This window comes from Pongo pygmaeus, chromosome 1 (assembly GCF_028885625.2).
Source record: "Pongo pygmaeus isolate AG05252 chromosome 1, NHGRI_mPonPyg2-v2.0_pri, whole genome shotgun sequence".
Classification (NCBI taxonomy): Eukaryota; Metazoa; Chordata; class Mammalia; order Primates; family Hominidae; genus Pongo; species Pongo pygmaeus.
The window spans coordinates 227,713,124-227,736,837 of record NC_072373.2 but is presented as its reverse complement, the minus strand read 5'-3'; the positions used below and the strand labels follow the sequence as shown (position 1 = coordinate 227,736,837).

General features: G+C 62.9%; 1 protein-coding gene across 50 annotated transcripts in view; it reads right to left on the bottom strand.

The window, feature by feature from the left end:
• LOC129009708 (multiple epidermal growth factor-like domains protein 6) overlaps positions 1-23,714 on the bottom strand; it is a 124,041-nt gene that overhangs the window by 12,146 nt on the left and 88,181 nt on the right. For all 50 annotated transcript variants that reach the window (XM_063660113.1, XM_063660138.1, XM_063660124.1 and 47 more), the window contains 16 exons: positions 16,057-16,182; positions 15,027-15,149; positions 12,022-12,144; positions 11,579-11,716; positions 10,802-10,921; positions 10,037-10,159; positions 9,242-9,412; positions 8,723-8,854; positions 7,959-8,087; positions 6,272-6,400; positions 5,577-5,711; positions 5,368-5,502; positions 2,019-2,144; positions 1,393-1,524; positions 1,182-1,310; positions 849-980 (listed from right to left, as the gene is read on the bottom strand). In XM_063660113.1, the coding sequence (XP_063516183.1) occupies positions 849-980; positions 1,182-1,310; positions 1,393-1,524; positions 2,019-2,144; positions 5,368-5,502; positions 5,577-5,711; positions 6,272-6,400; positions 7,959-8,087; positions 8,723-8,854; positions 9,242-9,412; positions 10,037-10,159; positions 10,802-10,921; positions 11,579-11,716; positions 12,022-12,144; positions 15,027-15,149; positions 16,057-16,182 (2,103 nt within the window). The remainder of the gene's footprint in view (positions 1-848; positions 981-1,181; positions 1,311-1,392; positions 1,525-2,018; positions 2,145-5,367; positions 5,503-5,576; positions 5,712-6,271; positions 6,401-7,958; positions 8,088-8,722; positions 8,855-9,241; positions 9,413-10,036; positions 10,160-10,801; positions 10,922-11,578; positions 11,717-12,021; positions 12,145-15,026; positions 15,150-16,056; positions 16,183-23,714) is intronic.

Here is a 23,714-nt window from a genome sequence, read left to right as displayed (position 1 = left end):
ACATGCTTCGTCCCCCACCCAGGTGGGGCCATGGGAGTCTTGAGGGAACTCCAGGCATCAGCTTTAGGGATGGGAACCTCCCCAGGGGCTGCCTCTAGGACACCCAACCCAGGCCTCCCCCAGTTCCACCAACCAAGCCTCGGGGGCACACACTGAGGGACACCAGCCTCAGTCCTAAGCAGATCCCTTCTCCATCCCCCAGGTGCCAGGCCTCCCGCAGTGGGGGACAGGCCCTGCCCCTTCCTGCTGCAGCTCTGGGTGCAGGTCGGTGAGAGGGTGGGACCTTGGTCCAGGCTGTGGAGCAGGGCAGTGGGGGCTGGAAAAGCTCAGGGAAGGCAGAGGAAGCCAGGCCAGGGCCCAGCCGCAGCGCGCATGTGTGTGTGTGCGTGCACGTTTTGGTGGGTGTGTGCACACAGGAGGGGGCACGGCAAAAGGCTGTGTGTGTGTATGTGTGCGCTCACAGGAGGAGGTATGGCCAAAGGCTTCGTGTGTGTGTGCGCACAGGAGGGAGTACGGCCAAAGGCTTTGTGTGTGTGTGTGTGTGCGCGCGCGTGCGTGCACAGGAGGGGGCGCGGCCAAAGGCTTTATATGTGTGTGTGTGCGCGCGCGTGCACAGGAGGGGGCGCGGCCAAAGGCTTCGTGTGTGTGTGTGTGTGTGCGTGCACAGGACGGGGCACAGCCAAAGGCTTCGTGTGTGTGTGCACGCATGCTCACAGGAGGCATGGCCAAAGGCTTCGTGTGTGTGCACGCAGGAGGGAGTACGGCCAAAGGCTTTATGTGTGTGTGTGTGTGTGTGTGTGTGTGTGCGCTCCAGAGGGGGCGCAACCAAAGGCAGGGCCAGGACTCACGCTGCTCGCATCGTGGGCCCACGTAGCCAGCCTCGCACAGACACAGGCCACTGATGGCATCGCAGGTCCCGTGGCCAGTGCTGCAGTTGCAGGGGTGGCTGCAGTCAGGTCCCCAGTGCCCACTATCACAGGCTGCAACAGAACTCAGGGTCATCCAGCGCAGGCCCAAGCGCAGGCCACGGGCACCACAGCCAAGTCAGGCACAGGGGCGTCTCAGGACTGGGGCACGGCCTCCTGCAACCCCCTAGTCCTCAGGGGCCCTGGGCAGAGGCCTCTCCAGGGGCTAGGAAAGGAGGGATGTCCGGACAAAGGGCAAGCCAAGGGCCCCCGTACCTCTCTGGCAGCTAAAGCCGGTCCACCCGGGGGCACAGCTGCAGTGTCCGGTGGCTGGGTGGCAGTGCCCATCATTGGCACAAGAGCACCTTGTCTGGCAGCTGGGACCATACCAGCCTGCTGGGCACACTACAGGCAGGCGAGAGAGGGTGAGTGGGGCCTGGCCGCCTACCCGGGGTCAAAGGCTCAGGGGCGGCTCCAGCTCACTCACCATCCTGGCAGCGGCTGCCGACGAAGCCAGGGAGGCACAGGCAGGCTCCGGTCTCAGGGTCGCAGCGGGCAGCGTGTTGGCATGCTGGGCAGATCTCCTGGCAGCCCAGCCCCCAGTGGCCCTCGGGACAATCTAGTGCCCATCCCCCATGGCCAGTCAGTGCCCAAGCTGCCCTTGCTCAACACATCAATAAACATAGCATAGCACGATGCCCCTGGAGCCACGGCCGAGGAGGCGGAACCACTGTTACCATCTCAGCCTGCCCCGGGGAGGGGAGAGGGCCCGGGCGCCTCCTGGGGCTGCAGGCTGCGGGGTGCCCACCCACAGTAGAGGAGCCCCAGCCCCAGGCACCATTCAGCTGGCAACACAAGGAGCCAAGCCCGTTAGAGACTGGGAGCCTCACGCAGAGAGGGAGCAGCCCGAGAGGGCAGCCTGTAGGCCCCAGGGGCTTGGTGGGGCAGCCGCAGACCCCAACTCCCTACCCTAGGGGAGTGCACTGTGAGCTCTCACACCTGCTATAGACGGGCCTGGGATCCACAGGGCTGGGGCCCCCACAGTTCAGGGCCCCACCAGCTCGGAGCCGTGCAGCCTGGGGAGGCAGAACTGGGGCTGCGGCTGACACTCACCTGCCTCACAGTCTTCCCCGGTCCTCCCCGGCGGACACCGGCACTGCCCCGTGAGCCCGTGGCAGGGGGCCCCCCCACAGGAGCAGGAGCCCGAGCAGTTCACGCCGAACGTCCCCACCGGGCACTCTGCAGGAGGAAGCACGATGGGCCTCAGCCGCGCCACGTGGAGCGGCCCAACCAGAGCCTTTCCCCCAGGGGCTCCTGGCGAGTGTGCCTCCCACGCCTCCTCTCATGGGCTCTGGCTCTAGCCCCTGGGGGGGCTGCTGAGCACACCTGGGGTCCCCAGAGTGGCCAGGCAGGTCAGAGGAACAGGCAAGGGAGGGGTGAAAGGGGAGCTGATGGATGGGAGGAGAGGGGAGGGGCAGGGCTGCTGGGGCAGCCTGGGAGAGGCTGAAGCAGATCCCTCGGCCGTCCAGGACCCTGGAGAGCTCCCAGGAGCCCAAGGTAGGGCCTGCTCTTCCTCCGCCACCGTAGTCACCAGACGACCTGTCCTGGTCAGGCCACTGTGTCCCCAGCCCAACCTGGTGATGCTGGTCCAGTCTCTCCCACTTCCCTCCACCCAGCTGGGAGCCCCTCCAGGGACTCAGCCCGAGGGCTGGGGAGGCTGTGCACCCACTCACTCCAACCCCAGAGACGCTGCCCTTTCCCCGTGCGATGGGGCTAGAATGGGGAGGGCAGGGGGCCTCCTGGAGGCCTAGGGTCCCCCCTGCTCCACCCGGCAGGTGAATGAGACCCCAGGGAGCCCAGAGGCCAGGAAGTCAGAGCATCCCAGGAAGGGGGACCTCGGGAGAGAACGTGGGGGCTGAGGATTGGGACCCCTGGAGAGGGCCTGCAGGGGCTGCTCCCCAGGGCCTGGCAGAGCCGTGGGTGCTGGAAGCCCTGGAGTGACCTCCCTAGCAGAGCTTTCCTCTGCCCTCCCACGCCTGCCCTGCCCTTAAGGGCCCGGCCTTGGCCTCTCCTGTGAGGACAACAGAGCATGAGGCTGGCCGGGAGCTTGGGTGGCAGCAAATCCTCCCTGCCTCCCCCAGCAAGGCGCAGCCACTCTGATGCCCTGCCTGCTGCTGGAACTAAACCTCTCCCTGGGCTCACAACAGCATCACAGCAGCCCCAAGAAGGTAGTCGACAGAGACCCCGTGCTGCACGCCAAAGATCCACAGAGCCCACGCGTCAGAAGGCCCACAGCGGGGCTGAGAGCCAGGATGTGCCCTGCCTGGGGAGGAGCACCGGTAATACAGGTGGAGCACCAGGCCTGGCCCCGCTGAGGCCCTGTGAACACACCCTCATGAACCCTTGTCACCAGGGCCCATCCCCAGGGGCACCCGCCCACAGGGACACAGGCACGTCCCTGGGACTACAGGCCTGGCACTCACCGTGCCCTAGGGCACTGGGCAGTGTGCACAGGGCTGGGGGGTCGCTGACCAAAGCAGCCCCACAGGGCCTCAGGGAACACCCCCTCCACTAACTGGAGCAGATGAGTGCTGGGCAGGAACAGTTTCCAGACCCAACAAGAGGGGATGTTATCTTTATAAAGAGTGTTGATCTTTATATCAACACTCGGATGTCATCGCCTGTGGCTTATCCTCTGAGCACCACAGGCTCTTAAAGAAAAGAGGGGAAGGGGCAGAGGAGGAGCCTTCCTCCTCTCAGGAACTGGGGGCTCTGGGAGCGCTGGAGGTGCTTCTCTGGCGAGGCCTCCTCACTGTCTCCGGTGTAGAGAGCGGGGACTGCAAGGAGGGTCACAGGCATCAGGGGAGGGTGAGCTGCTGGTGTGTGTGTGCATGCACCTGCCTGCATTCATGTGTGTGTGTGTAAGCAGTGTGTGCATGTATGTGTGTGTGTGTGTAAGTGGTATGTGCATGTATGTGTGTACACGTTTGAGGGTGGTGAGCGGGAGGAAGGGTGGGGAGGGGATGCCGGGGAGTCAGGAGGAGCTGAGTCCCACGTCCGCGCACTCACGAAGCCCTAGGGCTTGTGCACAGATGGGAAGTGGGCGCTCAGAGCTGCTGCACGCCGGCCTGAGACCACAGAGCTTCTACGAGTCCAGGTCGGGAGTCTTGGCCTAGAGTGCTCCGGCCCTTAGTGGCTGGGACCAGGGTGGCCTAACAGCCGGCTGGTGGGTCCTTGGGTGGACGTTGCTCCCTCTGCGGACCCCTTCTCATTCCCCAGATGGAGGTGGGGAGGGGAAGGGCCCATGCTGGAGAGGCTTAAGTCCAGAGAGCCCCCTGGTATGGCCCCAGGGGAGGCAGAAGAGGGGGCTGGCGCCAGGAGAGGCAGAGGAGGGGGCTGGCCCCAGGGGAGGCAGAAGAGGGGGCTGGCACCGGGCTTCTCGCTCTCTCTCCAGCCCAGGCCATGGTCATGCTGGTCACACAGCAGGCCCTCGTGGCTCCGGTCTCTCCCGGCCAATGGGCGTGGACAGCATGCGCCGCGCCAAGGGAGGCTCCGACCTGCCCAGGCCCTGTCGGCGGCCGCTGCAGCAGCTCCGTTACTCATGCCAAGGGCGTTTTCCATCCCCTCATGGGCCGATGACACACTCGGGTATTTCCTACCCTGGTCATGAGACTGAGGAGTGACCATCCCGCTGAGCCTCAGACTAGCTTGGTCAGCTTTCTGCTTGGCCAGGACCACACGCCGTTGTCCTGGTCATTGCACCTCCCGCCAGTACAAGCCAGGGCAGCCAGGACACCCCCACCTTCCCAGCCCTCTTGGCAAAGCCCCCAGCCCCATGCATGCTGGGCTGGAATTGTGTCAGGGAGTTGGTCCCCAGGTCTCCCGGGAATACCTAAGCATGGACTCGGCTGGTCCATCTCTCAGCCAGCTCCTAACAGCCTCCTCCCTGCCTGCCATGTAAGCATGGGGCTCCCAGGCTCTATGCCTGCTCACACCCAGGCCACAGCATCCGCGTGCAGGGACCTGCAGCCATGACCCCAGGCCGGCACTGCAGCCCAGACCACTCTCCGAACTGCCACCTCCAGGGGCAGCCTCTGCTGCTGGCTCACATGTGAGGAGGGAGCTGCTGCCCGGGCCTCTGAGAGAAGCCCACAGTCTGTTCTGGTCAAGCAAGGAGAGAGTGGACGAGGGAGGAGTTTGGAGAAGCACTGGCCCCTCTCCGGGCCAGGCCGTGGGCAGACAGCAGCTCCTGCCCTGAGCAGACCAGACTCAGACTAGCAGCCGCACCACTGCTACGTGACAAGCTGTCAAGGCAACACCGGTAGCAAGGCACCACCTGGGCTTAGGCTAAGGCGGCCGATAGTGACAGCTGTGCAGCCCTTCTGAAGCCCACCCTCCAGCCAGGCAGGCAGCCTAGACCCCACAATGAGACTGCCGGGAGCCCCAGGGACCGGCCACTCACCTTGGCCGCAATCCTCTCCCTGGAAGCCAGCGGGACACTGCTTCCCACACTCGCCGCTCAAGGAGTCACAGGCCACGCCCACTGGGCAGGTGCATGCCTGCCGGCACCCCGGCCCAAAGTAGCCCGGCTCACACTCTGCAGGGCGTGAGAGAGGGGTGGGTGGGGTTAGCCGACCCTGGCGCCCCCCCAGACCCCATGCCTGGACTCACCTGCTTGACAGCGCTCGCCCCGGAAGCCGGCCTTGCAGGAGCAGCTGCCATCCCTCTTGTCACAGGACCGCGTGTGGGGCTGCACACACTGGCACTCCTCTGAGCAGCCCGGCCCAAAGGCCCATGGCGGGCAGGCTGCACCCACAGAACCGTTGAGGGGGGCTCCCGTCTGAAGCCCCGCCCTCCCAGACCACTTCCACCAGCCCTGGGTCAGCCAGGACGACAGCCAAGATCACGTAGGGAGCTGTCCTCCTCCACCTCTCCCCCTGCAGCCCACCGCCCCTTCCCTCCCTGAGTGTCTGAACCCCAGGGATGGGTGACCCCACCAGGGACTCAGAGCTTGGCCTTGCTGCCAGGAATCTCCAAAAGCCAAGATAGGCCTCATCCCCCGGAGGCTTCTGCAAAAGGCCTGGCCCTGTCCTCATCTGCAGCTCTACCACCCATCAGGGCTGGGAGGCACCACAAGGTTGGGGACCGTCCACCCAGACGCCCTGGATCCCAGCACAGTCACAGTCGAGAGGATGTGGCTTGGAGTCCAGACTCAGGGCGGATCCCAGACCCACATCCCAGCCAGCGGGTGACCTGGCTGGGCTCCGACGGCCTCATCCCAACCCAGACTACAGGTAACAGGACATAGACCCTCCCTTCCACCCGCTGCCATCACCATGGACACTGGAAGGGGCAATGAGACTCACTGAGGTGGCAGAAGCGGCCGTAGAGCCCCGGGTCGCAGAGGCAGGCCCCGTAGAGGCGGTGGCACCGGCCCCGGTTGGCACAGTTGCATTTCTTGCGACAGTGCTTGCCATAGTAGCCCTTGGGGCAGCCTGGGGGCAGCGGGGCTCCATGAGAACCTTGGTGGCAGCCAGCCTACCACATGTGGTCCCCCCATGTGGTAGGATGCTCGGGGGCCCAGGGCCCAGCACAGGAGCTGGGAGCAGCCCCCGCCAGGGCACTAGGTGAGCCTTCTGGATGTGGCCGTCTGCCCTGGCTGGTCTGTCCCCTACATCCCCTGCCCCCAGGGTTTGTGGCAAGGGCGGGTGGAAGAGCACATTCCTCGGCCTACACTGGAGAGATGCACAAAGCTCACGCCCCACTCTCCCCAAAGTCTGGCCCCCATCAGGAGCTGCCTGACTTCTGTCCCATGGCGGTCACTAAGCTTGACTTCAGAACCTCAAAGCGGGAAGGACATGTGGCCCCAGTGGCCAGGGTCCCAGGCCCAAGCCGCAGGTGGCCCCAGAGCTAGAAAGGTCCTCGTCTTTCTTCCCCAAACAATTCCCTCTGGCTGCGTCCAGCCCCACGTCCTTCCTCCTACTGAAGGCGGTAGTCAGCTGAAGGTACCCCCACAACTACATACACGTCCTAGTCCCCAGGACCTGGAGACTAGGCACAGTTGCATTTCTTGCGACAGTGCTTGCCATAGTAGCCCTGCGTTATTCAGGTTGGCCCTGAATCCAAAGACCGATGTCCTCATCAGAGAGGCAGGCAGAGGCTGAGACAGAAAGAGGCCTGGAGAAGAGGAGGTGACCCCTCAATGCTGCAGGCAGCCTGGAGGGTACAGCACAATCCCAGGGGTGCAACACCCAGGAATGAATACAGGGGTTCCCCAGCCCCCTGTAGAACAGAAAGGGCAGACAAAGTGGGGAAGGGAGGCACGCTGACAGGGAAGAGGTAGCAAGCCCTGTGCGGCTGCCTAAGGTCCCCACCACCACCAGGCAACCAGCCCTGCAGAGCCCAGCACATACAGCCAGGAAAGCTCACGGGGCCACCTGGGGGACGGGTTCTAGGGCTGGCTGTCTTCCTCTCACAAAGGCAGAAAGTTTATGATACGTTAGCTGCACTCTCCATTGAAAGAGGCAGAAATGATGAAGTCTGAAGACTTAAAGATGAAGCTTTAGCCACCTGGGAAACACTTTCTGGACTAATTCCTCCAGAAAGGCTGAAACTTTAGAGTTAATAAGGAAGTCAACATCATCCCTTGCAGCCACTGGTCCCTGAGTAATCCCTTCTGCAAACCTCACCCAGCCATCTACCAGTTCTACTTGAATGCTTCCAGGAACAGGGACCTCACTGCCTCTCAAGGGAACCCATTCCAAAAGTGTTGCTCTGTAAAGTCTTATCATCTGCTATAGTTAGGCCCTGGGAAAATTAGCAACAGTGAAAAAGCAATGCCCCTCTCATTCAAGGGCCTCATTCTCTCTCAAGCACAGCCTAATGCTCTGGAGACAGGGAGGCAGGAAGGGAAGGGAGTCTAGGAAAAGTTTGGCGGCAGTTTTCCTGCTCCAGTGGGAGGAGGGAGACAAGGAGGACGTGGAGGCGTGGTGCCTCCCACTTCCCTTACAGCCCAGGGGTAATTCCAGAAGCACCAGAAGAGGCTGCACGCACCATCCTCACAGTTAGTTCCACTGACACCTGGGGGGCAGCGGCAGGCCCCAGTGACAGAGTCGCAGGTCCCACCATTCTGACATCTGCAGGAGAAGCTGCAGTTCTTGCCGAAGGTGTCCGGAGGACAAGCTACAAAGAGTGACAGGGAAGTGTCAGGGTCACCAGCCAGCACGACACTCTGAGACCCCTTCCTAGGGTTGGAGGCTCTGGGTTTAGAAGCAATTGCCTAGAGATAAAATGATGGCACTTGTACCACATCACCCCTGCCCATGCTCATGGCAGACATCACTAATCGATCACTGACTCCTCTATCTGAACATCAGCGGAGAGAGGAGTCTCCTCCTTCTGAACCAGCTCTTTCAAACAGGCAGAGCCTCACTGACAGTTATGACGGGTCCCCGGCCATCTGAGCTAGAGGAACCCCGCCTGCTGGCTGCCCTTCAGCAGACACCCCTCACTGTCTTAGTTATTTGCTGGCTTGCTTGTTGCTGGACCGTGACAACTGATATTTAGGAAGGACAAACACTTTGGCTCGCTTGTTCCCAAGGAATCCTTACTGCCTGGAACAGTGCCTGGCACAGAGTGAATAGTCAGGGGATGTTTATCAAAGGAATGAACAAATGGATGAGTGAATGGATCTGCACGGAGCCCCCTGCCCAGGGCCAGCAGGCAGGAGTAAAACTGAATGGGCTCAAAGGGCTGTCCCCAGGTCTTGGGGCTCAGAGGCCCCTTCCCAGCCCCCAGCCCCTGCCCAGCTGCCTCACTCTCATTGCAGATGAGCCCAGTCCAGCCCTCGGGGCAGTCACAGCCATCCAGGCCCGGGAGGCAGGTCCCTCCATTCCTGCAGTCATCACAGGTCAAGCTGCAGTCATGGCCAAAGGAGTCATCCAGGCAGACTGGGGGACGGACCAGGATGGGGGGGTTCAGAGCCTGACCCCTGGCCTCAGCAGGCACAGAGGCCAGGCTCAGACCCTCAGGCCAGGGAAGGGGCATAAGGGGCATCCTTGGCCCATGAGGGCCCCAAAAGGGTGACATGGGGGCAGATGCTGGGGCCAGAAGGAGCCCTAACCTGGGAGCTGGGAGCCCGGTCCCGCCCAGGCTCAGCCCACACGAGCTGTGCAAACTGAGCCAGTGGCTCACCCTCTCTGGGCCTTGGTCTAACATGGCATTGCAGGGGTCCTTCCTCACGTCCCCAACCTCTGATTGGATGGCAGCCTAGCCCGAGGGGTTGCTGGCTGCCGGCCCTGCGAGCAGGAGCCCCCGGGGGCTGGGCCTGCGCTCACCAAACTTCTCTGTGAGCGTGTGTTCGCCCCGCAACTCTGCCTCTTCCTCATCAGCCCCGACGTCGTCATCCTGGAAGAGTTGCGGCAGCTCGTCCTGGAGCACGGCAATGTGGGGCAGGGGCCGCACGAAGGGCAGCTCGCCGTCCAGGTCTACCACCGGCTCCTCCAGGGCTGCCAGGGACACAGAGGCCCCTTAGCCCCTGCCACCCACCTGCCTGCCCCAGCGACTCCCCGGCAGATAGGGCTGGGCCTGAGCCCCACCCCAGGGCCCCTGGACACCCTCCTGCTGCCTCCACTACCCCCACCTCCTCAGCCTGGTCCCAGGGGTCATCCCAGCTGTACCCGACCCTCCTTCTCAGGACAGAGAAGGCTCTGGGCCCTGAGGACCTGAACCCTGCCCCTCTGCCCCCAGCTTCATCCCAGCTCTAGGGACTCTGGGGCCTAGAGGGGTAGGGGTGGGAGCAGCTGCCATCAGTCCCAGGAACAACATCACCTTAGGTCTTGGTCTCTTCTCTCACCTGGTCAGGACAGGTGCTGGGTTCCAGGAGGATGCCTGCCTCACCAGCTTCCCCCACCCCACTGTCCCCAATCCCCACACGGCCCTCAGAAGAGGCAGGAACTCAGTGGGTCCCCAGGAGCCCGAGAGCCTCTGAGGTGTGTTGGCCCAGAGAGGCCAGGGGGCAAAGGACCCCAGGCAGGTGGGGGTGGGGTGGGCCAGGCCTGCGGGACGCAGGGTCAGCTGGGGCAAACTTGAGAAGGCAGAGGCCGGTGCTCCGCGGAGGGCGGGAGACTCACGGCTGCAGCCCCTACGGTCCTCGTGCAGCCGGTAGCCGGCCTCGCAGGAGCACTGGAAGGAGCCGGCCAGGTTGGTGCAGCGGTGCTCGCAGCCGCCACTGCTGGAGGCGCACTCATCCACATCTGCGGGCGACCCGGGGCCACTGAGGCTTGTGCTCCCGGGTGGGGAACCAGGGAGGCCCCTGCCCACCCAGTCCTACCCGTAGGACTGAAGCCCTGGTGGCCCTACCAGAGCTGAGTGGCTCATCTCTTGAACCAGCCAGTAAAACTCACCCTCAGCCACAGTGGCCACTCTGGCCGTCCTCCCACCCCAGGGTCAGAGCCATGGCAGACACCTGCTAGAGGGGCCAGGCCCAGCTCCAGGAGAGAGCGGCCAGCGACCTTAGGCCAGACGGAGGGAGGGGGCAGGTCAGCACAGCCCTGCACTCAGCGGGCGCTCAACCAACACCCACAGCCCCGCACGCAGCGGGCGCTCAACCAACGCCCACAGCCCCGCACGCAGCGGGCACTCAACCAACACCCACAGCCCCGCACGCAGCGGGCGCTCAACCAACGCCCACAGCCCCGCACGCAGCGGGCGCTCAACCAACGCCCACAGCCCTGCACTCAGCGGGCACTCAACCAACACCCACAGCCCCACAGCAAAGCACAGAGCAGGCCAACCCCATGCCCACCATGGGGGTACCAGAGCCAGCCCCGTGTCCTTCCTTAGGGCGGCCCTGCTCCCAGGCCACCCCAGCTGTGCAGTGGCAGGGCAGTGCTCACCCTCACAGCCACAGCCATCAGCACTGAGCCGGTAGCCGGCGTAGCAGCCGCACTCGTACCCGCCAGGGTTGTTGGTGCACACCTGCTGGCAGCACGGGCTGTCTGCACAGTCGTCGACATCTGTGGAGCACACACCACGGGCCCCCTGGTACCAGGCACCTGCACGTGCACACGCCCCCACCTGCACACAACTGCATGCAACTGCATACGACCACACACAACCCACACGCCCGACTGCACGTGCACCTGCCCACAGTCTCACGTGTGCACACCTACATTCATGGCGCCTGCAGACAATCGCACCCACCACACAATCACACCCACGCACATGCACATTCCTGGTCCCGCATATGCACACACACAGGACACATGTCACAGCCCCAGGGCCACCCGCCTGTCTGCTGTGGACAAGGTGTTGGGACTGGGGCTAGAGGGTGGGGACTCCATCTGGGAGTCAGGGTCTGAGGTGTGACTTCCAGGACACTGGGTCCTTCCCAGGTGAAGGGGCAGTACTGAGAAGGTGCTGATGGGGCTAAGGGGGTGCCGTGAACATGGGTATGGGCCTGGCGGGCTGATGTGGGACCAAGGGACTTTCCCGGCCAGGATGCTGCCTCTGTCAGGCCTGCCCTACCACCCCGCCTGGGCCCAGGCAGCCAGACCAGGACTCAGGGAGACTGACGAGGACCTCCAAGTCATGGCACGGAACTGATCCCAGACCCAGGGCAGCAGCGGGTCCCTGGAGTGGGGTGCAGGCATCTGGGAGGAGCCAGTGCGCACCGATGCAGGTCCTCTGATCTGTGTCCAGCTCGTAGCCACGGGGACAGGTGCACAGGGGCCCAGCACTGGTGTGGCTGCAGCCATGGGAGCAGCCGCCGTTGTTGGCCTCACAGCTGTTCACGATTTCCATCTCAATCCCTGCCGTGAGACCAGCCACCCGGGGTGTGGGATGGCGGCTAGGATGACCCCCACCTACCTTAGTTCCCCCTACCTCCACCCAGCAGCCAGCCTCGGGCCTGGGGACACCCGTGGGAAACAGCAACATGGAACTCCCAGGCCTTGTCGGGTCTGGGACTCCCTGCCCTCCCTCGACCCTCTGCTCACCCAGGGCTGCCCCTGATTGACAAGGAAGCCCCGCCCTTCAGCCAAAGCAGGCCTTGGGGTCCTGGGGAGCAGCATGGCCATCTCAGGCACCTTCAGCCTGTTGCCGGCTACCCACTCACGGTAGCACTGCCGGCCATCGGCGCCCAGCTCGTAGCCCGCATGACACACGCACTTGAAGGACCCCTGGGTGTTGAGGCAGCCATGGGCACACTGGGCCAGCCCTGCGGCACATTCATCCACATCTGGAGGGAAGAAACCACGGGGAGGGCTCAGAGGTGCCAGGAAGGACCTTTGCATGGGACCAGTGGAAGACAGCACATGGCCTGCTGACACCCAGGGCCTGTGGCCGCATGACACAGGTGTTCAGGGCCAATCCCACTGTCCCTGACGACCACTAGTCACAGCCCTGCACGTCCCCTGGGATGAAGAAGTTGGCACCCACACGGGTCTGACGCTAAGCCCGTTGCGTGACCAGGTGCTGTTACCCAGGCGGCACTTTCCTGGTGTCAGTGAGGACGCGGAACCACACACCACAACACCCCGTGGCCATCCGGTGGGGGCCTGGTGATATGGTCTGGCTGTGTCCCCACCCAAATCTCACCTTGAACTGTAACTCCCACAATTGCCACGTGTGGTGGGAGGAACCCAGTGGGAGGTGATTGAATCATGGGGGCGGGTCTTTCCTGCGCTGTTCTCGTGATAGTGAGTAAGTCTCATGAGATCTGATGGTTTTTAAAATGGGAGTTTCCCTGCACAAGCCCTCTCTTTTCCTACCGCTATCGACGTGAGGTGTGACTTGCTCCTCCTGGCCTTCCGCCACGATTGTGAGGCCGCCCCAAGCCATGTGGAACTGTAAGTCCATTAAACCTCTTTCTTTAGTAAATTGCCCAGTCTTGGGTATGTCTTTATCGGCAGCGTGAAAATGGACTAATACCCTTGGAAACTGACCACTACCTGGTCTGGACACCCGCCACTGCCTCAGAGACTCACCCTGTGGACCACTGGGGCGGCGGCAGCCTGACCCCTCCCCAAGGCTGCTTGGCCCAGGGAAGAGTCAGGAACACCCAGACGTGCAGGGACAGGGTTAACAAATAAACATTGCCCAGCCGTGCTGCAGAGGACGGTGTGGTGTGGCAGAGGGGGCAGAGGGTGCAGCGGTGGGTTCCAAGCAATGCTACCTGCCTGCGACCTGACTCTAAACAAGCACATTCACAAACAGCCCCAGCAAAGCAGCAGCAGAAGCCCATCCCATACGTCCAGGTGTTTCCTGGGCTCAGGAACAATGTCTCCTTTCTTCTTGAGTTCTATTTTTTTTTATTATTTTATTTATTTATTTATTTATTTATTTATTTTTAGACAGGGTCTCATTCTGTCACCCAGGCTGTAGCGCACTGGTGCAATCATGGCTCACTGTAGCGTCAACCTCCTGAGATCAAGTGATTCTCCTGCCTCAGCCTCCCGAGTAGCTGGGACCCCTGCCTCGGCCTCCCGGGTAGCTGGGACCCCTGCCTCGGCCTCCCGGGTAGCTGGGACCCCTGCCTCGGCCTCCCGGGTAGCTGGGACCCCTGCCTCGGCCTCCCGGGTAGCTGGGACCCCTGCCTCGGCCTCCCGGGTAGCTGGGACCCCTGCCTCGGCCTCCCGGGTAGCTGGGACCCCTGCCTCGGCCTCCCGGGTAGCTGGGACCCCTGCCTCGGCCTCCCGGGTAGCTGGGACCCCTGCCTCGGCCTCCCGGGTAGCTGGGACCCCTGCCTCGGCCTCCCGGGTAGCTGGGACCCCTGCCTCGGCCTCCCGGGTAGCTGGGACCCCTGCCTCGGCCTCCCGGGTAGCTGGGACCCCTGCCTCGGCCTCCCGGGTAGCTGGGACCCCTGCCTCGGCCTCCCGGGTAGCTGGGACCCCTGCCTCGGCCTCCCGGGTAGCTGGGACCCCTGCCTCGGCCTCCCGGGTAGCTGGGACCCCTGCCTCGGCCTCCCGGGTAGCTGGGACTCCTGCCTCGGCCTCCCGGGTAGCTGGGACCACAGGTGTTCACCACCATGCTCAGCTAGTTGGGTTCTCTTATTTTTTTGTACATACAGGATCTCATTATGTTGCCCAGGCTGGTCTTGAACTCCTAAACTCAAGTGATCTGCCCACCTTGGCCTCCCAAAGTGCTGGGATTAGAGGTGTGAGCCACCACGCCTGGCCTTTTTTTTTTTTTTAAGAGACAGAATCTTGCTCTGCCACCCAGGCTGGAGTGCAGTGGCGTGATCATAGCTCACTGCAGCCTTGACCTCCTGGGCTCAAGTGATCCTCCTGTCTCAGATTCTTCAGTAGCTAGGACTCCAGACAGTACCACCACACCTGGCTAATTAAAAAAAAAATTGTTTAGAGACAGGGTCTCGCCATGTTGCCTAGGCTGGTCTTGAGCAACTGGGCTTAAGCGGTCCTCCCTCCTTGGCCTACCAAAGTGCTGGGATTACAGGTGTGAGCCACAGCGCTTGGCTCGTTTCTCCTTTTCTCTTATTCATCTCTTCAGTTTTCCTGCTAAGCAGGCACTACTTAGGAAATACAATAGTTTAGCCCAGGCACAGTGGCTCACGCCTGTAATCCCAGCGCTGTGGGAGTCCGAGGCGGGCAGATCACAAGGTCAGGAGATCAAGATCATCCTGGCCAACATGGTGAAACCCCGTCTCGACTAAAAATACAAAAAATTAGCCAGGCGTGGCGGCGCCTGTAGTCCCAGCTGCTGGGGAGGCGGAGGCAGGAGAATGGTGTCAACCCGGGAGGCGGAGCTTGCAGTGAGCTGAGATCGCGCCACTGCACTCCAGCCTGGGTGATAGAGCGAGACTCTGTCTCAGAAAAAAAGGAAATACAATAGTTTAAAAACTATAAGCAACACCTGGGCTCCCTGGCTCACTCCTGGTGAAATGAGCCTCGGGCTGGGAGCAGCTTTTGCCAGCCTTCCTACCCTCGCCCCTTAGCCCCCAGCAAGGGAGATGAGACCGCCACATCCCAGGTCACCCAAGGGGGCAAGGCCAAAGGGCCTGGTCTCATGGGAGGCTACGGCCCCAGAGTTAGACACGGGTCCCTCCACAGTGCCTGGGTGCGCTTTCTGACCCTGGGCGGGGCGGAGCAGGGGAGGTCCTACCTTCACAGGCCTTGCCGTCTGCTGCTAGCTGATAGCCCGCGTGGCACTCACAGCGGGCAAGGCCCCGGATCACCTGGCACCTGTGCATGCAGCCGCCGTTCCTGTCGGCACACGGGCTTCTCCCTGCAGCCACGGACCCGAGGAGGGGGTTGGGGAGAGGGGACCCCAGTGGCTGCAGGGCGCCTGCACCCAGGCTTCTTGTGAGACCCCTCACCCAGTGCTCTCCTCACTCTGTGCTCCAGGCTGATGGGCTGGGCAGCGGGTCTCCCTCCTCCCAGGTGCGGGAAGCCCCCAAGACACCGAGAAGACTCTGCAGTCTCAGGATGAGGCCAGCCAGCCCAGGTCAGGCAGCGGCCCAGGCCAGCTCCTCCCACCACCCTTCTCGGCCCGGGTGCTGGCGCTGACACCAGGGCGGTGGCCCCCAGCTCTGTGACTCTGGCCCCTTCATGCCCACACTGGGGAGGACCTAGAGGCCAGGTGGGGACATTCTTTCAGCACCTGCCCCACCCACAGCCCCCATTTCCATATTCTGGAGGACTGCTGAGTCTGCCACACGGTCACCATCAGCAAAGCCCCCCGCTTCCACACAAGCAGCCCTGAGGACTCAGAGCAAAGTGCCAAACCGGGCTGGCCTGCCTCCTCCTCCCAAGGGCAGCAAGCCTCAGGTGGGCACCTATGGAAATGAGGCGGCCCCCATCAGGTGGGCACCTACAGTAGTGAGGCGGCCCCCATCAGGTGGGCACCTACAGCAGTGAGGCAGCCCCCATCAGGTGGGCACCTACAGCAGTGAGGCAGCCCCCATCAGGTGGGCACCTACAGCAGTGAGGCGGCCCCCATCCTGAGCTTCCTGGCCCCAAATGTGCCATCCCGGGGCGCAGCCTAATGGGCTGGGCCATGCCCTACCAGGCCTCTCAGCAGCCTTGGGGGCCTCCTGAAGACTCACTTCCCCTAACAGCCCAGGCAAGGCAGCTTGTCCTGCCCTCCACCCCCAGGGGAGGTCCTCCTTCCCTCCCGGGCTGGCGGCACTCACGGACACAGCGCCTTCCGTCCTCCTGGAGCTGGAACCCGGGCCGGCACTGGCAGCGATGCCGAGTGATCGTGAGCTGGACACAGTGGTGCTGGCAGCCGCCATTGCCCAGGGCACAGGAGTTAATGGCTGGGGACACAGGGAGGACCCCAAGTCAGCCGAAGAGGACACCTGGCCAACAGTCTGTCCCTGGCTGGCACGGAGCAGGGAGTGGCATGGCCACTTCCTCCTGCTGTAGGACCCCTCCCGGCCACTCCGAGCCCCTTCGCCTTTTCATCTCCATTGTCACACGCTGCTCCCTGCCCAGCTCACAGGCCTGGTTTTGCCTTCTCTGCTGCCTACAGGATCCTCAGGCCTGTGGGGGATTCACTGGATCCTCCGGCCCTGGCCTGCTCAAGGGCTGGACACAGAAGGGGACCCCACCCAGACAGAAGCCCAACACCCCCCAGCACAGAACACTAAGCACCAGGGATCTCTGAGAAGCTGCGAGCGAGGGCTCAGTGCCCCAGCAGGCCGCATCTCCCTGGAGGAGGATGCAGGCTGGCAGGGGGTGACTGAGACCCAGGCATCTCACCATTGTGGTCCTTAGGCCAGGGCAGGGGCAGGTGTGGGGACGCCGTGGACAGCTGCCATGGGCCACAGGCTTGGCCCCCAGTTCCCAAGGGACCAGCACAGCTCCTACCCACCCCAGGCCAGGCCACACCTCACGCCTGACCCCACTCAGTGCCCATGCCCCCATTCCTTCGTGCACATTCCTGCAGAGCGTGGACTGTGGGGCCAGGTTGGCCCAGTGGGTGCCTGTACCCCGTGGATGGATGGGGTTGTGCCCTGAGCTGGCCCAGGGAGGCAGGGAGAGGGCGCTGGGCCAGGCTGGGCACCCAGGGTGGGCACTGGACCTCTGCCAGAAGCAGCAGCCAGCCCCTCAGCGGGGGTTTGGTTACTGTCAAGTCTGGCAGTCGCCTTGTGGTTAGGGAGGGAGTCAGCCCCGAGCTCAGAGGGAAGCCGCAAGAATGTGCTGTTGCCTGTGCCCAGGCAGGGGAGGCCGTCTGCCCAAGCCTGTGCCCAGAGCAATCCCAAACCCCATTACCAAAGCACCGAGACTCTCTCGGAGTGGGGAGGCTTCTCTGAGATGCCGCCTCCTCTGGGACACCTCCTGGGGGGCTGCCACCATCCCTGGGAGGTGGCTGGGCCTGGGGCCGAGACTGGGGAACCCGTCTACTGTTGCTGCATGGCGGATGGGAAGCCCGGCACCACAGAGGGGAGGGCGGTCAGAGGTCAACAGAGCAGGCAGCAGCTGCAGCAGCAGAGTTGCCTCTGGGCCCTGAGAAGGCAAAGCCCCCTCAGAGCAAGCTGGCTTAAAAACCCACTGCGCTCGCCGTACCTGTCCCACAGGGGAGCAGGCGCTGAGGGTCCCCTCCTGGGGCAGAGCCAGCCTTGGGAGGCTGTTGGGGGTCGCAGTGATGGCTCTGTCTCCTGCCCCACGTGTCCCTGGCACATGCAGGCTGTGGGGAACCCAGGGCAGAACTCAGGTAAGCCCGTCTGCCTCTGAGCCCCGAGCCCCATCCACCTACCTGCCCAGACAAGATGGGAGCTGTCCTGGCCCCCAGGCCTGGCCTGCCTCACCTGAGATGGCTCTGCTGAAGCCACTACCGTGGCTCCAGGAGCCTCTGACCATGGCCTGCGTCAGCCCCGCCTTCCCGGGGGCCCTGTTTATTGTGTTCACCACAGCAACAGCACCCCTGTCTGGAACACGTAATAGGAAACAGACCCCCTCCTGGCAGGGCCAGGCAGGCACAGGGGGTACAGAGCCCATGGCAGGGAAGCTGGGCCGTCAGGACCCAGGCGCCACAAGGGCCCAGGAGGCTGTGGCAGGGCTCGGAAAAAAAGAGACTTCTCATTAGCCCCTCCAGACAGGCAGAGCCCCGAGACACACCCAGGGACCACCGGGCATGGCGCCCACTGGAGCCCACCAGCGCGGGGGGATCAGAGGCAGGGATCCCCCCAGAGCCTGTCCTCTTGCCACTCAGTCCACACAGTTCTAACACCCCAGATGCTCCCAAGCTGTGCGCAGCCGGGAGCCAAGCCCAGTGTCGTCGCATATATCCTGTGCCACGGATTCCCGGAAAGCTGAACCAGGCAGATTTTCGCCAGCACTGGGATGTGCAGCTCAGGAAGGGCCACCCCTGCGTGGCCAGTGCCCAGCACTGCTAGGGATGTGTCCAGACCCCTTGGGACACTGAGACCCAGCTGCAAAACACACAGCCCAGCCACCCCTGCCCAGGCCACAGCCAAAGGTTCACACCTGCTACAGCCCTCCAAAGTGGACCAAGCTCAGACCCGGCAAAGCTGAGTGTGTCCATCAGACATGGACTGGGGATTTGCCTCCCAGTGGGGGAAGACCCTCCCTGCCTGTGCTCCACAGCCCTCACCTGGCTCACCTGCAGACAGATGCGGGCTCGACAGCAAGCCCTACCGTGTCTTTCACTTCTTTAATACTGAAGTGGTGTTTTCTCAAAGGAAAAAATCCCCACCCAGTGAGGGTTTGATGGTCAGCATGCATAATCACACCGGGTGCTTCCACAATCCGGCCCAACGTTTCTGCCTCTTCCTGACTCTGGAGTCTTGTTCTGCCAAGGCCTAACTTCGGTCCTTGTCCACTTCCAGATCAGATGCAACTGACTGTTGTTGGGGGGACACTCTGTTATGAATGGAATGTGTCCCCCCTAAAAAATCCTATGTTGGAGCCTTAATCCCCAAGGTGAATGTATTCGGAGATAGGGTCTCTGAGAGGGAATAGGGTGCGGCCCTGACCAGGTAGGATTCATGTCCTTGTAGGAAGAGACACAGAGCACGCTCTCCATTATGGCAGCCAGAGCTGCCTGGGTCACCCTAACTCCTCAGTTTGCCAATTCTAGGAGACATCACTCCAGCCCAGGCACATGCAGGTCCACTCGGGCTGGGGTGCAATTCCAACCTCTGCCAGAAGGAGGCAGCACCACCCAGGATTCTGCCAAATGTGAGGCTGAAGCTCTGCAAAGGTAAAGGGGCCTCCTTCCGCCTGAGCTGGCTTGGTCTCTGCTCGAGGCACAGCATCCTGGGCGGCGGAGGGAGTGGAGGGTGGGGCATCGGCGGCCAGGCCCAGCCTCTGAGCTCGTTGGCTGACTGCGGGCTGCGCCGAGGCAGGGGCTGGATGCAGGCCCACCAGCTTCTCTGCCCAAGCCTCCAAACCCAGCCCAGTGGTTTCGAGGCCAGCTCTCCAGGGTGGTTCTTGTCCCTGCTGGTTTCACGAGGCTTGTAATTACTGCCCTCAGATTGGGATGGTTTCTAGATCTTGAGTCTCCTGCCACATGTGGTCAGTAGTCACCCGCAGCCCTGCCTTCTAGGAAGCCCTCTGTTGGGGACAGGGACAGGATGGCAGGCTGGGGTGCGTGTTCATCCCCCAGCTCCCCCCCAGGCGGCCCTGCCCTGTACACCTGCCCTCTCAATGGGGCCTCTTTGTCACACAGGCGCACTACTGACTCACAGCCTGTGAGAGTAGCTGTCTTCATCCACACGCCAAGGGGTCTGAGCCCATGATGTCACCCCAACAACACAGAGCACCAGGCAAACACTGGCCCTTCAGCATGGCCACCAGGTGTCCAGAAACAGAGCAGGGAGGGAAACGCCCTCCACCCCCCTCCATGGACCAGGCTAAGCTGACCCCACAACCCACACCCCAGCAAGGCCCCCACCCCTGGCCAGGGCCAGATCATCCTGCCCAGCGCCTGCCTTTCTGGATGGTCAGCTCGTCCCATGCTTGGCTGCAGTGGTCCAGACCCACTGGCCAAGGTGACAGGTGGGTCCCTAGAGACAAGTGCTAGCAGTGCCCTACTGGCCTACCAGGGGCACCGGGCACTTTAGGGAGTGGCGGGCGGCAGCTGGACCACACACATGGAATGAAGGAGGCCAGACGGCGGGGGCCAACGGGGTCACTCCCAGGTGGGAGCCGCAGGGCGCACCATGGGCACCCAATGCCCGCAGTGCCTGCACCGCCACATGTGCCTACTCACTGCTGAGCGTCAGCTCCGACCTGCCCTCCTGGGGGAGGCCCCGACCCAGGGTTGCATGAGCATCACACTGGTTCAGCTTCTCCAGAGCGTTTAGGAAGGCACCTCACTTGTCACCAGAGTCCCGGGAGGGCAGGCCTGGTCTATACTGACAGGACAGCAACCCACTGCCTACGCAGTGCCCGGCAGCAGCACATCAGGCGGCGGTCAGAGGGCAGCAAGGCGGCCAGCCCTGGCCCTTCAGCACAAGCCAAAGGCCTGCCAGCAGCCTCCCCCGGGTCGGGCCTCCCCTCCAAGAAGGAACCAAGGGGCCGGGGGGGCGTCTATGCAGCCTCTCACTGCCGTGATGGGGAGACCCAGGCCCGGGTAGGGAAGAGTCTGCCCCAGGGCACACAGCACACCCATGGCAGAGCCGGGTGGGGAGGCAGGGCTGGGAGGCCTCCCCTAGCCGTGTGCACATGAATCCATCCAACTCTGGGGGACACAGGCAGGGGGTGGCCAGGCCACCAGGGGGTGACAACAGAGTCCCCTCCCCAACAGTGTTCATCCCAAAGGCCTGATGGGCATGGGCTGAGAAGGGGAGAAGGACAGAGGGCCCACCTCTTCCCTGGGGTGGCACAGGGTGTTTCATCTGGAGGGACCTCTGCTGGTTAAGCCAGTGACATCTGTGGCCCTCAGACAGGGCCCAGCAGTGCTGCTCAACCCAGGGCACATGAGGGAACAGCCATGTCCAAGGCTAGGGTCCAGAGTCAGCCAGGCCGCCTCCGGGGTCATGGGCGGGCATCGTGCTGGCCCAGAGCACCCCAGGTACACAGAAGCGGAGGCCTCCAGTGCAGTGTTAGACCACATGGGAGCTGCTCTCCTCTCTGAGTGTTGCATGCTGGCACTCTGCAGGGTGTCACGAAAACCAAGAATGATGGCCCCAGACGCTCGGGCCAGACCACTGCTCCCCACACCACCGGGGAAGGCAAGGGCGGGCTCAGGTTTAGGGGCTGAGAATGAGAAGCAAGCTTGGCCCCACCCTCGGGCCTCACTGGGCCCTGCTCTTCCCACCCCAGAGACTGGGCACCCTGGGCAATGGGGCACACCAGGACTGGGCGGGCAGGGCTGGGGAACGAGGACCCACACTCTCACAGTGTGGGAGCCACTGGCAAAGTCCTTCTTGTAGATTCTCTTTTGAGAGGGGAACCCTTTTGGTGTCTGATTTCCATAAGATCATCTAGAAAGCAGGGAGGTATGGAGGTTGTACCTTTCCTGCCCTCTCTGCCTCAGAGACAAGTTCAAGTGTGTTTCAAGGCCCCTCTGGGGTGTTTTAAGGCCCCCCTCAGGTGCAGCCTCCTCTGGGGCCTTCCCAGATTGCTCCGGGCCCTGGAGGTGTCAGCCCCCTGAGAGCTCCGGCCCCATGCTGGGGAAGGAAGGGTGGATTTTTAGGCAGCTTCTCCACCAGCCTCTCTGCAAGCCTCACTCCAAGCTGCTAGAGGGGAGTCTAACCGCAGAGCCTCAAGCCTGTGGGGGCATGTTCCTTGTCCCCCTGCAAAGCCCCAGGAGGGGTCACGACACCCTCCCGGCCAGGAGGACCCCAGCAGGCCTGGGGGAGGGGCTCCACGGCAGCCCCAGGTTCCAGCTGAGCAGCCCCGGGTTCCAGCCCAGCAGCCCGCCCACAACTGGCCCATGGCGGGTGGGAGAGGCCACTCCTGAGGACCGAGGTCTGGGCAGAGGGTGCCAGTGTGAACCAGAAGATGCCCCCACACTGAGGCCGGAAGGTAAGGCAGTGGAGGGCAAAGGGTCTCAAACTCCCCAGGGGCCAGAAATCCAGCCCTACCCCCATCAAGCCCTCAGAGTCCAGGCAGCCTGGAACGGACTGGGCGGGCAGTGCCCTCTAACAGGCCCAGGCCGAGCTGCCACAGGAGACCCCCCACAGGGCAGCCCTTGGCCAGGAGCTGAGATGCCCCAACACCCTCCCCATCCCAGGCCAGCATCTCAGGCCCACAGCCTGGCCAGGTCCCTCAGCAACAAGAAGCGGCTTAAGACGGTGAGGCACCCCTCAAACAAACACGCCTGGCTCTGCCTGGGAGGTGGCCCCCAGGGGACTCTGTCCCCGGTCTAGAAGCTTTTCAGGCCCCCACAGAGAGCAGCTCCCACTGGGCCCAGGCTGACAAACCCACGCCAATCCTGGAAACTCCCGGGAGACTGAGGAACTGGCCCCACCCCTGCAGGCGTCAGCTCCCAGGAACTCGCCATCTGGTATCCCCCACCCACAGCTCCCACACAGAGGCCACCATGGGCAAGGGACAAGGGGGGACAACATGCCCCAGAGAGTGCCAGGAAGGGGGTCTGGATGGTGCCAGGCAGGGTGGCCTGGGAATGGGGCTAGTCCTCACGTGTCCCCAGGTCAGGGGTCGCCAGGCCACCACTGGGGACTTCAGGGAGAGGAAGGCGTTTCTCCAACTCGACTAGCCAAACGCTAGTGGGACCCAAGTCACTCTTGTTGCCAAAGCGAGGGTCACCACCTGTTCCCAGGGGGTGAAACCAACAGCATCTTCTGTAGCAAAACAGACGCATCACAGCTCCGGGGCTGTATTTCCTGAAGCTTCGGTGTAAAGACTTTGCTGGGAGCCTCAGTCAAATGAAAGAGAAGGTGCACTCCGAGGTCACTGCTCTGCGTCCAGCAGACCCCTGAGTAGGTGAACGCACTTAAGTGACAGGCTGGTACGCAGGCGAGAGTCTCACCTGGGCCCTCCATGGGGCGAGGAGGCCAGGAGCCGGGCACCAGCCCTGGAGAAGGCTGTGGAGGCACCAGGAGCCCACCACTCACACAGGAGGCACCCTGGGGGGGTGACGGCCAGAGGGGCCCCGAGGTCCCAGGAGCCTCCTGCCAGGCTGTGCAGGCCCTGCCCAGGGGCCCTGGCATCTGGCCCAGAGAAGACCTTTAAAATGGGCGAGCACCACAAATTAAGCCTTCTGGGGCCCCAAGTGTGCAGACATCCCTAGGACGGCCTCCTGGGAGGCAAATCCCAGAAGGCCTGGCTATAGGAGGAGGCTCCAGCCAGGTGAGTGATGGGTGGGTGGGCAGTGGGTTGTGGTGGGTGGGGTGGTCCTTGTCCCTTTTGAGGGTTTCAGGGAAGGTCACCATCACACAGATGGTGAAAACAAAGCCTAGGAGAGTGAGTGTCCCAAGGCCTCCCCCCACCCTCACAGTAGGAGGCCAGGAGAGGCCCCACTGGGCTGATACCTGGGCTACCCTTCTACAAGGAAGACCCCGCCTGAGAGGAGGATCAAGAAAAGGATATGCCCCCCCAAGAGCTGCCTCTTCCAGGGGGCCTGAGGGGACCAGGGGGTGCAAGGCTAAAGTGCCCCAGGCTCCCAGAAGCCCCCACAGGGCAGCGGGCTGGGGCCGCACCCCCGTCTCCGTTGTCCAGAAGTACATCACAACATTCCTGCATCTGTTTCTACTTTCAGACCCAGGGAAACTTTACAGAGCGGCTGCCTGGATCCCCACGGCGGCCGGGACATGTGAGTGTGTGCCGGGGGGGCCCCGGGGCTGGCGGGCCGCCCTGCCACATCGCAGGCAGGACCGGGAAGGAGGCTGCTCAGAGCCGGCCTGGGCCCCGCTCC